Source organism: Cryptotermes secundus, unplaced genomic scaffold (genome assembly GCF_002891405.2).
Source record: "Cryptotermes secundus unplaced genomic scaffold, Csec_1.0 scaffold70, whole genome shotgun sequence".
Classification (NCBI taxonomy): domain Eukaryota; kingdom Metazoa; phylum Arthropoda; class Insecta; order Blattodea; family Kalotermitidae; genus Cryptotermes; species Cryptotermes secundus.
Window position 1 is genome coordinate 3,601,744 of NW_019734964.1, and position 18,809 is coordinate 3,620,552.

Genomic DNA, 18,809 nt, shown 5'->3' on the forward strand with positions numbered 1-18,809 from the left:
AGGCTTTCTTCTGCATCGCCCGACCAGAACCAAGATAACAAGAGGACCGTGGCAAGCAATTCGCTTTGACGATATTTTAAAGAGGTGGTTAGAGGAACCGTAAAATTTTGAATTATACGAATACACAAAACTGGGGGCGTCGGATCTCCAGTTCAGAATACCGGAGCTGAGTGTTCTTAAATAAAAAGTAATATCTTCAAAATGTGCATTTTCCGCATTTCATGGGGACCATCTTTTTATTTTCAAGTTGATGGAAATAAGTAACAGACTCCATGTGCAAAGCTGTTCGTTTAAAGTCTGAGTTATGCAGCTGGTCAAAAAAAAAAGTGCTTAATTTCTTTTTCCCCGTTAACCCGAAGTTTCAAGACGAGTAGCTACGCTTTCACTTCTATGTTCATAAGGATCCGACAATGGAAATTTTATGAGCCATTTCAATATAAACCGCACCTTCTCAACTTATTCTAATAAGATTAATTTCATATTGTCTCAATATTTACTGATACATTTCCGAAATTACATATTCCCTTGATCTTTTATGGTCGAATTTTTGTTTCAACAATTCTATCTTCTAGAATATTACGTTCTTGAAAGTTAACTTCTGTTTCGGATGAACATGTTGATTCCATCTTCAGGATTGAAAAATAAGCTGAGCAGAATTGCTTGCCACCTACTCTAGTTATTTTTCGGCATATTCTTCGACCCTAAAAATGGAAGCCATATGTTTCTCCGAAATATTGGTTAACTTTCAAGGGACTAAACTGCGGTATATCCCAGAAGACAGAACACTTCACAACCACCACTCTGAAAGTCCCAAATCCTATGAAGTTTTATATTATACAAAGATCTCTTTCACCTGGCTTAATCGAGCTAACAGTAGGAGATGAAGATTACAAATTTGAAGCTTTTTATTATGAATTTATCATGTGCAGTCATTCATAATGGACTCAGCATCAATACCTCACGAAAGTTTTACTGATAATTGCAGTTAGATTGCAGACAGCCATTGCTGTCTCTGGAATACAAGGTGGGCGGTTTATGTAAAGCGTATGGATGTACTAATTAGAAAATTAACAGTGGTTTGAATCTCACTTGCAGGATCTCGATAGAGATATAAGGACAATATTAAAATTTATTTTTCAGAAAGAGAAAGTGTTGTGTAGTCTGAATTAACTTGATGAGAATATCGTAAGAAGGAGAGCTTTTGAGACGCTCTTAATGACCATTCAGAACAGAGTACAGTTATCATGATAACCGGACCTTGCAAATTTAGTTTCATGTTATGTAAACCATTTTCTTTATATTTGTGAAGAATTATTTTCCGGACAATCCGCTCAGTGCTGTCAGATTACATGATGTGCTTTTGCTTGACTTTTGCTGGAGGTGGTGTTCTCTGATGTGCAGTTATGCTCAAAAAGCCAAGAGTAAATATCTGAGAAGGAATATTGCAGTTTACTTGTTCGGTTATGTACTTTAGCAAGCTATTTTAGAGTGTGATTAAAATTAAATATGGTAGACAGACGGCATTTCGAAAGAATCAACAAGGCAATATAATGAAAGAATTGTGAAGATGATTCCTATATTAACGAGTTTTTATGCAAAAAGAAACCTGTTTTTAATAAAATACAAAAATTACTTTTTAAATAAAAACAGGAAAGCAGGAACTTAAACTGTTTTAATTGAAGCTACAAAGAGACCGTTCTTTAAAACTCTGTTATTCATTCATTTGTTATGGTGTCACTGTTGTAGATGGAGGTAATTGTGGGCAGCATTTCGAAACAACGGAGATTTATTTTAAAGACAAAAATATAATAAAAATATATAATCACTGAACACGAGATAGGCTGTAATCTTGTAGCAGATAACTTTAGCTTGTGAAACCGGTTCTCCATGTAAATCCAGGCAAATTACTGATTGGTCATTCAGAACTACGATAAATAAAATAATCAATTTAGCTTCGTGGGAAAGGCAGCGCCATAGCTCAGGCGGTTAGTCGCTTGCTTCCCACCGCGGCGGCTCGGGTTCGATCCCGGGTCTGGACAAGTGGGATTTGTGGTGGGGCAGTACTTCGGTTTCCCCCGCCAATCTTCATTCCACCAATTGCTTCACAATCACCCTCACCTATCATCTGGGGCTGGTACAATAGGCCAGAAGTGGCCGCAGTACAAGGGACTTAGTCCCACCCCACTAGCAATAAAAAAGAAAATACCTTCGTGGGTCACTTAAATAAATGAAATTGAATTTCAAATACCACTTGTAGGTCTATGTTTACCCTCGTATTTCTGAGGGTGATAAAGCTTTTGACATTTTGAGATATTTGCAGCAACTAATCGTACGGCTTCTGTTAACGCTTTAATTGCTAACTCAAAGTCTTCCTGTGATCTAAGCAATTGTCTCTGTCGCTCTAACGGCAAATATATTGTCACGTTTTATTTGTGTGACTATAGACGGGGTATGGATTGGATATTGAATTTATTAACCACTTGTATACTTCACACGGAACTACATTTTATAGATCACTGACACAACAGATTAGTGAGCTCAGTCTATTGGTCTCCACTAGCCGTTTCCTGGCAAAGGATTTTAACAAAATTGAGATTCTTCAGCTTCCGTGGTCGCGCTGTTGACCGCTGGTTAACACTCCACACCTGAACTCTTTCACTCACCAACTAACTAGTTCTCTTAACTGAAATGCTGACAACTGATTGCAGCTTAGCTGGTGTCCTCTTGGGTTGAACCTAACAGAAAATACCGCTTCCAACAATCCTTCTGTTGTCGTCATGGGAGATACTGTTTCCGCAGGAACGTTTTTAACGAGCCGCTGCTTAGAAACGGCATAGTAACTGCTGTACTCGTCCGTTTCGAGGTCTCTGCCCAGCAACGGGTCTATACCACAATATTCGCATGACACTTAAGGATAAGCTCTCTTCCCGACTGGGCTGTCTAGGATACTGTGCTATGTGATTATTGTGTACCGATAGGAAGACCTGGAGGGAAAACCTCCAAAGTTTAATTTCTTTCTTTTGCAAAAATTACATAAATTAGAAGCATTTGAATAAAAATTGTCTGTCAATATGTTCAACAAAACTTCTCAACCGGTTTCAACCAAATTAGGATTGAATCCTGTAGTAAAGATTTCTCAACGCATTTCACAGCGGTGCTTTTCTTTTATTATGAGTCGGTATAGCGACTAGCTATTGGCTGGACGACCGAGGGGTCGGAGTTCGAGTTTCGATGTGGTCAAGAATTTTCACTTCTCCATATCGTCCAGACCGGTGCTGGGGCCCACACAACCTCCTATCCAATGAGTACCGGGGGGGGGGGCATTCCCCGGGGGTAAAATTACAGGGGGCGTGAAGCTGATCGCTTACCTCCAACTAACGCTGAGGTCAGGAAAACAAGGATATATACGTCCACTCCCCCATACGCCTTCATGACGTAGTGCTTGCTTAGTTAAGTACAGGGACATCTTTACCTCTTTTTTTTTCTTTTACTGCCTTTTAGGAGTGGGATGTTACTTGAGTTCCTTCTTATTGCTTCCACAGATATGCATATTCTACCGAAAGTGGGTCAAAGAATCCCATATGGTGGTGGGTTAGAATACTCAAACTGTGGCCCTGCTAGTCTTTGAAGGAGGTGAAAAGGGAAATCCGGTGCCTGGGGACATAACTGTGTTACCTTGTCACTTGCTTACTCATGGAGCTGAGCCCTTCTGGAGGAACCGCCAATTCTGCAGCTACTCAAGAATTCCCCAGCATTTTATGGAATCCGAAGGTTCATTACCGTCTTTACCAGAGCCCTCCACTAGTCCTTATCCTGAGCCATATCAATCCAATCCATACCATCCCATCCTATCTCTCTAAGATCCATTTTAATATTGTCCACCCATCTACGCCTTGGTCTTCCCAGTGGTCTCTTTCCTTCTGGCTTTCCCACCAATATCCTATACGCATTCCTCGTCTCCCCCCTTCGTGCTACATGCCCTGCCCACCTCATCTTCCTTGACTTTATCATTCTAATTACACTTTGAGAAGAGTACAAGTTATGAAGCTGTCACCCTGTCACCAGGGGACATAAATACGGATATCTGGTCCTCCAAATTGAGGGGTAGACGTAAAGCTGACCGTCTTGCTATGTAAAAATACAACTGTTAGAGAAATCCAAAGAAATAAAGAAGCGGATTGTCTAAGTTACAAACCATAGCAGGCAATGGACAAATGTGGCAAAATTTTCTGAGGAGGTTATGACTTAACAAGGATAATTATGTGATTCAAAGATGATTGTGCAGAACTGGGAGGAAACTGAGGAGCGCAGAGAACTGCCACAGTTCCCCTTTGTTCACCATTAATATTACATGGATTACCCTGGAATTGAACTCTGGCTTCTATGTTGAGAATCCGGCGACTAGTCGCCTGAGCTATATCACGACTTTTGACTTGTATTAGTCCATTATAACACATATTTCACATGGCTCTGAAAACGAACACATCCATTTCCTAAAATAACAGCTGATTTCCCTAGGAATTTGTAATCAACCAACCGAGATTCGAACAGAGTACCTGCCTGATGCATGTTATCGCTATACCGATCCTTCGGTACCTTTACGTGAGAGCAATAACATCATTACAATTGTACATATTTTGTTTTTCTTTCCAAAAAATTCCATTGCAATTGTGAATTATTTTGTTGTTGTCTCCAAAACAAACCAAAAAGTAATATCGTTACAATTGTATTTCTCATCCTCTTTCCAACAGAATTCAATAATTAATGTTAATACAATTTCAATTTTTTGCTTTCCAACAGAATCCAACAAGTACAGAAACGGATGCAAGAGATTTGCTACAACTAGCGCTCGATCGGATATGCGAGCTTCAGAGGAAACTAATGCAGCCAAATTCTTATGATGCTGGAACTCCACATGAAGATTTAACAGGTAGGAGATTTTAGGAGCATATTCCTTATTTAATTTAGTTCTACAGCCAGTTCACTTCTGCATAATACAATACTTTAAGCTTCTTGAATATTGCATGCCTTCGCATAACTTATAAAGTTATCTCTGTTCTATCTACATGAGAGTCTAGTCTTCGTGCTTTCTGAGTAAGATTCTCCACTTGACAAAGAACCACGTATTGTGTTTTGTGTATTTCGGGAATGAAACTGTCATAAGAGACGTCATATAGTTACTGTTATTATAAAGATATTAACAGGTTTTAAGCTTTCTGAAATGACAAGATATTTCCAGTCTACTAACAATATCTAGTCAGATATAAAACATTAATTTAAATAGCAAAATAAAAATAGTATTTACAAGAGAGGTTCAACTTAAATCCATGCGAGGGTGATTACATGCAATATATTTGCTCCAGTAACACAAAATCACGGTCAGAATAGAAGCATCCATTCTACAGGGTCACAAATCGCTGAATATATTTCCCGCAGAATTCGGTAATCTGCTGGTAGTCCAACCGGGCACAGGCCCGTTGGGTGCCTCCGTCATAAGGGTGAGGATAGGAACGCAGAAGAGATCAAGATTTTGCGGATAAATGTGGACGGTGGACGAAAAACTTAAAATTTTTTGGCATGTTGAAATGAAATGAGATTGGACTAGAGCAGCAAGACGCAATTTGCACATCGAATTAGAGTCCGCTGAGATGCTTTAACTTCTCTAATATTTTTCTTCTTTTTTCTTTCTCTCATGAATTTCTGATATACCGGATGATTCTAAATTATTGTCGTGGTTTCCGTTTTTAGGCCATGGAAACCGCGACAATAATTTAAAATCATCCTGTATATAGATAGCATACGTTTTTCGTTTAGGTTCGATATTTAAGAGATTTGAAATCCTTACAGAAATGGCGATAAAGATTGCTAAATAGTTTTATTTTCTGGGATAAAACCCCATACAGTTCGTTGAAAGTCTATTGATGTTTCGGAGGAAAATGTCGCCTCAATCTTCAGGACCTAAAAACTAAAAACTGCTTTCTCTCAGTTTCATGCTGACTTCTTGCTGTCCTACTCTGCTATCCTGAAGATGGAAGTTATACTTTCACCCGAAACGTAGGTTGACTTTCAACAGGCTAGGCTACACGGTGTTATATCACAGAAGATGTGGTTCTTCATAACCACCGGAGTAACAATCTCAGATCCTGCGTATGATTATTACTGACTTCCGGATGTGACATAATGCAACAGGCTGCTCCAAAATTTTGGCATTTTTACTAGGTTATACGGAGTCATATTCTAGAATAAAGTAACTTTCGGGATCTGTAATACTGATTTCCGATATTCCTAATATTTTACAGAGGTATAAACTCACTCCAAAAATATTCTCAAAATTAATGCTTCTAGAAACTATACAAATTATATCTAAAGAAGTTTCAACCTTGAATAGCTCTGACAACAGATCTTAAAAAATATATTTATGAGAAACTTTATCTTTATTCTGTTTCAAATATGGACTTCTATAGAGAGCCTCATGTCACTGTATGTTGTGATATTTCGGTCTTATATTTACTGTGTCTGTCTATTTTTATCGATGCTTTATTGCGAAATCAAGGGCTCATTACTTCTCTCTTTTAAAGACTTGAGGACGCAACTTCTGACTCTGTCAGCTACTTGAGTTATGAAGAAAACCGTCTCCTGGGATGCGGCACCGTGCAGATATTGTGTTAACTGACGTTTCGGAGGAACGTATCGCCTCCATCTTCAGGGTAGAAGAAAAAAGGAAAGATAATTCTCGAGCGAGGAAACCGCGTGAGCAGGTGCTGACAGACCCTGAAGATGGAGGCGATACGTTCCTCCGAAACTTCAGTTAACACAATATCTATACGGCTCCACAACCCAGAAGACTGCTTTCTTCATAGTCACCGCCGTAAAAAAATCATATCTTACATACTTGAGTTATGTTTCCCTTATCAAGAATGCCGACTTCAGAGTGGACAGAAAGTTCTCTCTGCTTATTCTGGAAATCCGAACAGATCTGTAATTTCTTTATTACAAATACCGAGTTACCGAGCAGTATGAAGGAAAGGGAGTTGAAACATCCTTTTCTTCTGAAAGGAAAAACACAAAACCGATGTAATTCAACGCTCGGAGGCATTCGACGTCACTTCTTACTTGCACCTCTTAGTGTACACGCGGTCGACTTTGGATCATCAATTACTTTCTACGCAATATGTGTGAGGCGGTTGGTGAGCACGACACTGCAGCTGTTGCGTCAGGTGAGGCGTTGAAGTGCAGTGGCCTCAAACCGATTGCCCAATTAACGTCCTCCAACAAATATACAAAACAAATTATTACATCGGATATTTTGATGATGTGTTATCCATGAAAGAGATGAAGGTTTGTTTAAACACTGGAGAAATATATTGAGTGAAGGCCGCACCATAGCTCAAGCGGTTAGTCGCTGGCTTCCCACTGCGATCCCGGGTCTGGTCAAGTGGGGTTTGTGGTGGACAAAGTGGCGCTGGGGCGAGTTTTCTCCGAGTGCTTCGGTTTCCCCTGCCAATCTTCATTCCACCAAATTCTCCATCATCATAATCCCCCGATGCAGGTACAATAGGCCAATCAGTGGCCGCCGTGCCGAGTGGACCCAGTTGGACTCCACAAAAATATTGAGTGACTCGATAATTTCGAAAGGTTTTCAAGTACAGAATACATTGATTCGGAAGTGAATGATAAAAGTGACTGGGTAAATAAATAAACAAAAATAAAAGACACAGATGACCTTCTTATAACGGAGGAGGTAAACTGCATTTTTACTGAGGACAAGAGGCAAAATCTTACTTCTCTCTTTCCATTCTGAGTTAGAACTGTTAGTTAGGTTACATCTTTATTATTCTAACTAACTAACTAATTTCTTGGAACTGAACCCTTGTTGAGAAGCCGTCAGTTGTGCAGGTAATTAAGAACTTCCCAAAAAGTTATGGAACCGGAAGTTTTATTACCGCGTTCACAACAACAGCACTCCACTGGTCCCTATCCTGAGCCAGATCAATCCAGGCCATACCATCCCATTCTATCGCCCTAAGATCCATTTTAATATTATCCACCCGCCTATGTATTGGTCTTCTTCTGGTTTTCCTACAAATATTCTACATGCTTTCTCTTCTCCCTCGTTGGTGCTACATACCCTTCTCATCTCACCCTCCTTCACTTGATCATTCTAATTATACTTGGAGAAGAGTACAAGTCATGAAGCTCCTCACTGTGCAGTTCTTTCCAACCCCCTGTCACTTCATCTCCCTTCGGTCCAAATATCCCCCTCAGCACCCTGTCCTCAGACACCCTCAGTCTGTGTTCCTTCTTTAATATCGGTGACCATGTTCCACACCCACACAGGCTTTAGTATTCGGACGACACAATTTCAACAGAGGGCCATGAACTGTGGACGTACGTGTAGCCTGCTTTAGTGTGAATACGACATAATATATACACATAGATAGCACTGATGCCAAGTCATAAACCATCTCCTGCTACACATTTGTATTCATATTCTGTTATGGTATATTATATTGCTGGCCCTAAAGGTGAAGGTGACATGTCCCTCAGGCAGGTCGGTTGGCTCTCAGCGGGCTACACGGTATTATATTCCATGAGGTTGAACACTTCATCTCTTTTTGTTTGTTCGTAATCTCATAGTTACGGACATACAGATAAAATGTCTTCTTTTAGTTAGACTATTAGAGATAATTATGAGAGAAACCCAAGCAAAATTTACATAACATTATTTCTTCTATAAATGTCACAAAATATTTTCTTCTTTCGAACCCTGGTCCTTGAAACTACAGTACACTCTTCGAAAGACACACAGCAAAGTCCTGACCAACAGAGACCCTAAGCTATAAATGATCTACACAAGAAACAAACTCCGTGGCTTGTAGTCCGCAAGCGAACTATACCGACCGAGCGACCGCCGCTTGTCGGCGAAGTTAGTGTCAACTTTAGCGGAAAGATGGCTTCGCGTGGTTAGCGCAACGGATCCCCACGGCCATTAAATAGTGGTTCCGCTATTTCCTTGAAATGTCTCCTCAATTATCCTCACGAGGCTGAGTGAACCCCGTTCCAGAACCACTACTTCTTAGAAAATTTGTTATCGCTGGGAATCGAACCAGGGACCTCTGGATCTGTAGCCAGGAACTCCGACCACTATACCACAGAGGCGGTCACCTACAACATTATACTCATCAAAATTCTTTTGGTGTAAAATCATTCCTGTAATTCTCAAATGTCACTTTATCTACCCTCATCGCTACTGGAAGGGTTGGGGGTATATATCTCCGTCTGCACCCTCAAACGCAGGACAAATATCGTTGAAGAAAGGAATCACTGCGGGGGTCGCATGGAATGGAATTTATTATAGATAAATATTCCTTTTCTTCTTCCTTTTACGATGAAGGCGGATATATGTTGACTCTTAAAAAAGAGTCTCCAAAATTCATTCTACCCAGGCTTTTAACCATCAGTTTATAATGTGAGGATCACTGTCTCCTGGGGTAGGTTAGTCAGTATAGAGACTAGGCTGTGACCTGGATAACCAAGTAATCTGAGTTCAATTCCAGGCAAGGGAATGAGATGAAGAAAGCAGTCTTCTGGGGCTTGGCACCGTGTATATGTGGTGTTAACCGACGTTTCGGAGGAAGGTATCGCCTCCATCTTCAGGGTAGGAGGAAAAATATAAGAAATCCGCAAGCGAAGAGACCGTGAGAACCGGTAAAAGCAGTTCATAGTGACCGCCGTGAAAGCCTCAAATCTTATAAGGGAATGAGATATTTCTTCTCTGTAGCTTCCAAACGGATTTTGGGACCCACCCAGTCTCATATGCAGTGAGTATAGGGGATTTTCCCTCAACGATTAAAGCGATCGGGGCGTGAAGCTGATCACTCACCTCCATCTAGTACCAAGGTTAAGAATGGTGGAGCTATACCTCCACTATCTTTATATTATGTATGACCGCCTCTGTGGTCTTGTGGTCAGAGTTCCTGGCTACAGATCCAGAGGTCCCGGGTTCGATTCCGGGAGCTACAAGTTATTCTGAGAAGTAGTGGGTCTGGAACTGGGTTCACTCAGCCTCGTGATGATAATTGAGGAGCTATTTCAAGGAAATAGCAGCTCCGGTCTAGCAAACCGAAATTAACGGACGTGGGGACCCGTTGCACTGACCACGCAACACCCTCTACCCGCTAAAGTTGGCACCAACTTCACCGAAAATCGGCGGTCGCTCGGTACGTATAGTTCGCTTGCGGACCCAAGCCACGGAGTTTCTTATATTACGTTACTTTATTACGCATAGAGACAGCTTTACTTTAATTTGTTGTTCTCGAGGAGCTTGTTAATTCGGTCGTTATAGGGACTAAACCACAAGCTGAAGAACCCAGCAATCGGGGTTCGATCCCTGACTGTGGCAAGAAATATTTCTCTCCTCATCAGCGTCAAAAGTGGCTCTGAGGTCCACCCAGTCTCCTCCGCAGTGGGTGTTGGAGGCTCCACCGGAAGTAGAGCGGCAGTGAAGCTGACCACTCACCTTCATCTAGCGCCGAGGTTAAGAATACCCTTAAGGCTTCATGTTTAATTAATTACTTCTTCTGGGATGTGATGTGTGGTATGTTAGATCGTTACCAACGTTTCGGAGGAATTTGCTGCCTCCAGCATCAAGGTAGAATACCCTGAAGATAGAGACAAGGATTATTATGCTGTCGTACATCCTGAACCTGTGTTTCTCCCCTCGAGTGAGAGACCAAGTTTCAGTCTCACGTTAAGGAATGGTTTATGTAATCTTCGAGCTCTTATTTAGGATATGGGAGAAAAAGTCGTTATGAACTAAATGGTAGCAAATATTTTTAGCTCCTGCTCTAACCGTGTCAAGTTTATGCAAATATGTAGCTTCGAATTTTCTTTTGCTCTCGTTCTAATATAAGTATATAATCCTTTCCACATTTCTGGAAGATTAATTTGTCTTTATAAACGAATTCCTCTGCATTAACTTGAAAAGATATGGACCTATAGTTTAATTTCTCTGCATTCACTTCTAGATCTAGTCTCTCACAGATAACTGCCTTTCGTCTGAATGATACTTGTATCTTTCTCCTGTTTCTTTGTTTCAGCATAGACGAGTCGTTTTTATACGTACGTTTTTATTCTGTGACATTTATGACCTTGTCTTAACTTACTCCCAATACCTGCTCGTCTGCTGTCCAAAAACGTAAAAATTAGAATATAAAAAACTATAATTTTGCCTGTGGTTCTGTATGGGCGTGAAACTTTGTCTCTGACATTAAGGGAGGAACATAGACTAAAGGTGTTTGAGAAGAGGGTGATGAGAATATTTGGACCGAAGAGGGATGAAGTGACAGGAGGTTGGAGAAAACTGCATAATGAGGAGCTTCATAACGTGTACTCTTCTCCAAGTATAATTAGAATGATCAAGTCAAGGAGGAGGAGGTGGGCAAGGCATATAGCACGAAGGGGGGAGACGAGGAATGCGTAAAGGATATTTGTGGGAAAGCCAGAAGGAAAGATACCACTGGGAAGACCAAGGCGTAGGTGGGTGGAAAATATTAAAATGTACCTTAGAGAGATAAGATGGGATGGTATGTATTGGATTGATCTGACTCAGGATAGGGACCAATAGAGGTCTCTTGTGAACATGATAATGAACCTTCGGGTTTCATAAAATGCTGGGGATTTCTTGAGTAGCTGTAGATATGGCGGCTCCTCCAGAAGGTCTCAGCTCCATGAGCAAGTAAGTAAGTACCTGCTCTGAAGAGCTTTGACACTGTTTTCAGTGATTTCTTATCTTTTTGAACATTATCTTGGAACGGAAGCTGTAAATTTAATTCTTTACAACATTCTTTACCCGAAAATAAATTCTCGCGTCATTTGACTCAAGACTTAGGAAGAAAAAAGGAATCTTATAGGACTTTAGGCACTGTTGCTGGATGTGGGAGGATGAAGGGTTCTACTAGACACTCGATGTTCTTCAGTGGTGGCCAAGTCATCAGTGTATGTGGTTCTCTCTTTCGCCGGTAAATCTAGATTTGGTTATGATTTAGTAAAAAAATGAGTTGAAAACACATTAATCTTAATGACAAAATTCATAGACTGAAGACTGATTTTGGATTTATGTTTATGTTAATGAAACGTAATTTTTTTTTGCGAGCATACTTCCTGATTCAGATGATATGAGGAAATAAATGTGTGTTGCATACACGCGTCTCTTTTAAATTCTGAATCTATGAAGAGTTTTGATGAATTTTCGAAGCTAGTACTATTGAATTTCGGTCTAGAAAACCGATATTAACGGCCGTGAGGATTCGTTGCGCTGACCACGCAACACCTTTTATCCGCTAAATGTGGCACTATTTTTTTTATTGTTAGTCGGTTGAGACTAAGTCCCTTGTACTGCGGCCACTCCTAGCCTATTATACCAGCCCCAGATGATAGGTGAGGATGATTGTGGAGCAATTGGTGGAATGAAGATTGGCATGGGAAAGCGAAGTACTCGGAGAAAACCTACCCCAACGCCACTTCGTCCACCACAAATCCCACTTGACCAGAACGGGGATCGAACCGGGACCGCCGCTATGGGAAACCAGCGACTAACCGCTTGAGCTATGGCGCGGCTCTCAATGTAGTCCTTTGAAAATCGACCTATATTCCAGAGGAACTTCTCACCTCTATCTTAATCATGAAACAGGCAACCGTGCTTGCTGGTTGCTACAAGCTAGTTTTTGTTTGGATTACTTTTTAATCCTGAATTTTAAGGCAAAATGTCGCTCTTAAATGTCCCTTGACTTGCAGCTGAGTATAAAAGTTGTTTTATCCGAAAAGATGTAAATCTTATAGCTAAAATTATATTAATTTTTTCTTAATTTTCTATGTGGATTTAAACTAGCAATGAGACTTAACATGAAAACTCAGAGAGGAGAATCTGTTAGAGGATAGTGTGTACGCTAACTGCCATGGTGGCTCTGCGCCTGAGACTTATGCTACATCACTTTCAGTGTTCTTTATTAGGCATCAAAACCTATTAACAGAAACTAATTATTTCCATGAAACAATGAAACTATAAAAAGTGAATGCGGGTGGAGTTTCCTTGAAACAAATTCCAGGCGTATTTGGACACAACTGATTTAGAAAAACGAAATTTCACATGTTCTCTATTGTGTGTCCGCCACCATCTGCAGAAGCTAATTCATTATACTGAACGCGACGCTAAAACAAGTTACTTGAAACCGGCAGAGGTTTTGTTACTAGTAAGATATTCCGATAGTATCTGTAGCTCGTTGGCACATTAAAAATTTTTCGCTCTTTAAGTCATTCATTGTATTCAGAGCATTGTTTTGCGGCCAATTCCTGTAAAATTGTGAAACTGTAAAAGTGTGTATGATGGTAAGAAGATAGTGTCGTTGAAACTTGTTCCGAATTAGTCGTGAACGCTGAACTATGAAACTCCTCTTCTTTTGCCTTCTTGCTCAATTTATGGGTAAGATAAAAGGTAAAGTTGACCCTTTACTTAACTAATTAAGTACTACGCCATGAAAGCGTAGCGTATGGGGAAGTGAATGTATTTTTATTTTCCTTGGCACTACAGCCCCAGTGGGCCTAGGCCTACCTCCATGAACTTCTCCGTTCACTTCGGTTTTTCTAGATCTAACACATTCGGTAGGACTCCTTGGACGGGTGATCAGTTCGTCGCAAGGCCTCTACCTGTACACAAACACAGAAAAGCGCACACAAACATTAATGCCTTGAGTGGGATTCGAACCCATGATCCCGGTTTCCAAGCGAGCGAAGACAGTACATACCTTAGACCATTAGGCTACCGTGACCGACGAAGTTGATGTATAGAGCCATATTTTCTTAACATCGGCACTGGTTTGAGATGACTTGTCAGCTTCATACCCCGGCCTCTTTACTTACCCAGTTACCATTGGATAAGAAGCCGGGTGGACCTCAGAGCCGGTCCGAACGACGTGGAGCGGAGAAAATTCTTGACCCTACTGGGACTCGAAATCCGACCCGTCTGCCGTCCAGCCTGTAGCCAGTCGCTATAACGACGGAGTTATCGCGGCTCTTTAATTTCTGGGTAACTTAAAAAAGTAAACACAAAAAAATCGATGAGAAATAAAACATATTTGAGTAGATTTTTTAAGGTTGAAGAATTGCCAGTAATTTCTTAATAAGATGAATGACTCTTAGTTTCCGCAGAAGGGTACTAACTACTCTGTATAATTAATACAGGTTTGAGCATGAAGAATAGACGATAGCTATGTGTACAACTGTCTGCATTAAAGAGTGAATCCAAAATTCACAACGGACGAACTTCGTATGCTGGAATACTGCCCAAGGGTCATTGAATATGAAGTCCATTTCATAACAACAGAGAAAGGATTCATAGAATCCCTGTCATTCATACACAAATATACACTTCACAGGCATGGGTTACAAATTACTGCTAGGCCATATATTGCATAAGGTTTGGGCAACAAATAAACAAAGTTTATTCCACCCCAGGCAAGCAATTCGCTTGTAAAACAAAGTTACTTTATAGTTAACAATTTTTTTTTCGTTCATTATTAGTAACCGCGCTCTGTAATCGTAAAAGTGTAAATGAGATTTCAATCGCTAACAAAGCTTCGGGGATGTTTCAAACTTTAGAACACAAGCGATAAATCGTGTTGAGAGTATAAGCAAAATGTATTGTTTAGGACAGAGAATACAAGATAAAAGAGAAAAGAAAAATACAGAGTTTAAAACGGTTATATATTTTCATTTCATCTCAGACAATTTTATGTCAGTCAAAATGAAGGGAACATGAAAAGTATTCATGTTCCCTCACTTCCATTTTTCTTTATCTAAAATGTCCAATTCTCACACATAAATTCCCTTTATCAGAGGAGAATGTGGTTTAATGGTTTTGAAGGGTCTCTTTTAATTAGTTTAGAAGCATCCTAGCTTTAACATTATGTTTAGTTTCTCAACTACTTTGAACTCTAATGTTAAGACCGTGCTCCATATAAAGTCATTGTCCAATGAAGAGAGAAAGCAACTTTCCATGAAGCAAGTGCGCATCATTCAGAAGACAAACCTGATCTGGGATTATAGTATTGACTGGTTGTACTGGGTGTACGAAAATACAGTTTCTTCTTCATAAATCACTCCGATCTCGAGGTGGCCAGAGTCTTCTCATGAGCGTGAGTACTACCGTGCAATAAGGATAGTTTAATTCATTCAACATCTGAAAGACAAAGGACCATACGAAAAGGTAAAGAAGGCAAGTTATCCTTGTAACAGGCTACGTAGACGCATAGGGTTGTGAGACGTCGATGCTCCCACATTTTCTAGACAATGGGCTCACAGATGGTGATGAGGTTGTCAGCCTTACACGCTGGTCATCCTTTATCCGAGGAAAAGTTCTGGTACTCATTTCTAAAAGGTATAACTACCAATTAAAATCAATCAATAGGTAGTTAATATAATACCTAAATAATCTAATTAATTAACTTAGAAGCTAGTAGTCGCTCAGTCAATCACGCAGTTTCCTTCCTTTTATGTGATGTGTATAGGAAGCAAAAATTGTTGCCTTATGCCGCTCTTTATCACATCGCAATTACTATATCCTGTTGCTTTCCTTTCTTGATCCATGTTCGTAATTGCCTGTTCATACGCTTAAGTTTTACAGCGAGAATATTACATACTCTGCAGTAAATTTTAAGGTTTGTAACGAGTTATATTATAACGAAATTAACATTTTTATTAATTAGACATTTTAGAGTCCATCAAATTGGTCGTGCGGTCTAAGGCATGAACTTCTTCGACCGTTCGAACGCTGGGTTCTTGGGTTCGAATCCGCCTCAAGGCATGGATGACTGTCTGTGTTGTCCTGGATGTAGGTAGCGGGCTTACGACGGGCTGATCTCTCTTCCAAGGAGCTCTACCGTCTGTATAAAAATTATTACGAAACTGAAAAAAGGCCAGGGCCCAAAAAAGTGCTGTAGAGCCATTGAGGAATGAATGAAGAATGGACATTTTAGTGTAGTGAAGTACAGGGGTTAGCCGTGGGGTCGAAACTCAGACGAGCGAAGCAGGACGTATATACAGATATTTGGTTGGGAACACTCTTGAAAGTCTTTCAAGACCAGTAAGTGAATGTGACTGCGGATCCTTAGAAGGCAGATTGTGGCAGTGGGAGGGGGTTTGACCTGATGAAAGATCTTGAAGGATCGCATCTCGATGCAACTATGTTACTATCGGTGTTGAACCTTCCGGTTCTACTGCCATGATTTTAGCCTCTCGAGAGATTATGGGAGCTCAACCCGGATGACCCATTTAGTAAAGTGGCTGGTTGCGGGCTAGACAACCCACGATTCGAATTCTAGAAGGGAGACAAATGTATCACTTCGCAGTCACGTCCAGACAATTCTGATCCAAAAACTCATTAGTCAGAATGAAATGGCCTATATAATGACATTTTACATTCAGTCAGTACTGAGATTTCGGGTTTATTGAATTGAACCTCCTTGTCGTCTACACGCCTTGATGGCATATTTTGAGAGACAGGAAAAAATTCCTTATGAATATTTTGATTCACTTGCTACAATTTCCTCACCGTATCAGTATGTCTCGATGGACACGCGGTAACGTAGTTGTCTGAGGCACTATGCCACAAGCCGGAAGGTCGCGGGTTCAATCCCGATGAGGTCACTGGATTCTTTCAACTGACCTAATCCTTCTAGCCGAACTATGGGCCTGGGGTCGACTCAGCCTCTAACAGAAATGAGTACCAGGAATCTTCCTGGGCGGTGAAGGGCGGCCGGCGTATAAGGCTCACAACCTCACCGCCATTTGTGAGCCTATTGTCTACAAAATGTGGGAGCCTCGACGTCTCAGAAAACTAGGGGCATTCACGGCCTGTTGCAGGGATAGCTTCTTTTTTATCAGTAGGTCTCGAATCTTGGGCACCATGAAGACAGCAAATTACCCATATGTTGAAATGGGATAGGTTTCGAATTCACTGCGCATGCCCAGATGCAGAATGGTGCTTGGGAACGTGGCAGTTCCTCCTTTATGTTGAGACCCGTATTATGGTGGTCATGATGCGGGTAGACAACGATGCAGCTCATTATGAATCTACGCATTGTAGTAAAGCAGTTGAGGGCTCTGCCTCTCTTCTCCAGGATGCAAATTCACATAGGAAACACAGAACTAGGAACATCTTAGGTCTGGTAATACCGCGGCTATTAATATGAAGTTCTTTACTCCATCATTTCCTCTCAGTAAAATTAAAGTAAAGCTATCCCTGTACCAAGCCGTGAAGGCCCATAGGGTTTTGAGACGTTGAGGGTCCCACATTTTCTAGACAATCGGCTCAAAGATTTCGGTGAGGTTGTCAGCCTTACGCGCCGGCCGCGCTTTACTCCCCAGGAAAATTATTTTCAATTAATTCCTGGTACTCATTTCTGTTTGAGGCTGGGTGAACCCCAGGGTCATATTGCAGCTGGAAGGATTAGGTCAATTGAAAAAATCCAATGATCTCATCGGGACTTGAATCCGCGACCTTCTGGCTTGTAGCATAGCCTCTCAACCAACTACCACATTTCCTCTCAGTATTATACAGAATTATCTCGTATCGTAGAGTTTCATTTTGCTGGATGGGGCACAGAAACTAAATGTTATTACGACTCTGGTTTTTCTGTGAATACACACACATTGGTCAGTTGGACACAAACTTCAGTTTTACTGAGAGACTATTAAAAATGTTTTTAATTCATCCCATGTTCGTGGTACAAGGAGCAGGAAAACAAAATCTCGTAAATTTCCTCTGTGCAAAAGCGGACTCCATCTCATCTCAAACAAATAGCTCGGATTACAGAACCACATGACGGACGAGTATGTCACATCACTAAAATTCCAACTTAAATAATTTTGAGATTTGTTGAAGTTTAAACAGAGACATTAGTTTATATTTATTCCTTAAACTTGAGAGCGACGGAATTTGATTATGGATATAGAGCCCGTATGCCCTAAGGATATATGTGTGTTTATAACCAGAAGAATGACAAAAATTTGACATGGAATCATTAAAGACTAAAATGACGGTATTTCGTTTGATTAATCATATTCTAGAGAACGAACGATCAGATATCTATGAAGTAGCAGGGTATCTAAGCTGTAACATATCTAACCTATATAAAACTGAAACTAACCCTGTAACAGGCCGTGGATGTCCAGTGTGTTGTGAGACATCGAGGCTCCCACATTTACTAGATAATCGGCTCACCGATTGCGGCGACGTTGTCAGCCTTACACGCCAGCCGCCCTTTACCCTCCAGGAAGGTCCCGCGTTCTAATTTCTGTTAGAGTTTGAGTCAATCCCAGGGCCTTAATGCGGCTGGAAGTAAAAGAAGTTAAGTAAAGGTATCCCTGTAACAGGCCGTGAAGGCCCATAGGGTTGTGAGACGTCGAGGGTCCTACCTTATCCAGACAGTAGGCTCAAAGATGGCGGTCAGGTTGTCAGCCTTACGCGTCTGCCGCGCTTTACCCCCAAGAATATTCCTGGTACTCATTTCTGTTAGAGGCTGGGTCGACCCCAGGGTCATAGTGCGGCTGGAAGGATTAGGTCAATTGAAAAGAGTTCAATGACCTTATCGGTAATCGAGACTATGATCTTCCGGGTTATGCTTCAGTCAACTCCGTTACCGTGTGCCCCTAATCTAATTTGTTTTCGGGAGGTAAAAGTTCCGAATCTCGACCGAAATTTAAATTATTCGATTTTCAACTCATCATGGATGAATTTTGCGGGTCTGTGGTTA

The 18,809-nt window shown here is 40.9% G+C and overlaps 1 protein-coding gene across 1 annotated transcript in view; it reads left to right on the top strand.

The window, feature by feature from the left end:
* Positions 1 to 18,809, top strand: part of LOC111869038 (nonsense-mediated mRNA decay protein 2) — a 229,274-nt gene that overhangs the window by 115,170 nt on the left and 95,295 nt on the right. Inside the window, exon 3 of the mRNA XM_023860224.2 lies at positions 4,801 to 4,930. Coding sequence (XP_023715992.2) covers positions 4,801 to 4,930 — 130 coding nt within the window. The remainder of the gene's footprint in view (positions 1 to 4,800; positions 4,931 to 18,809) is intronic.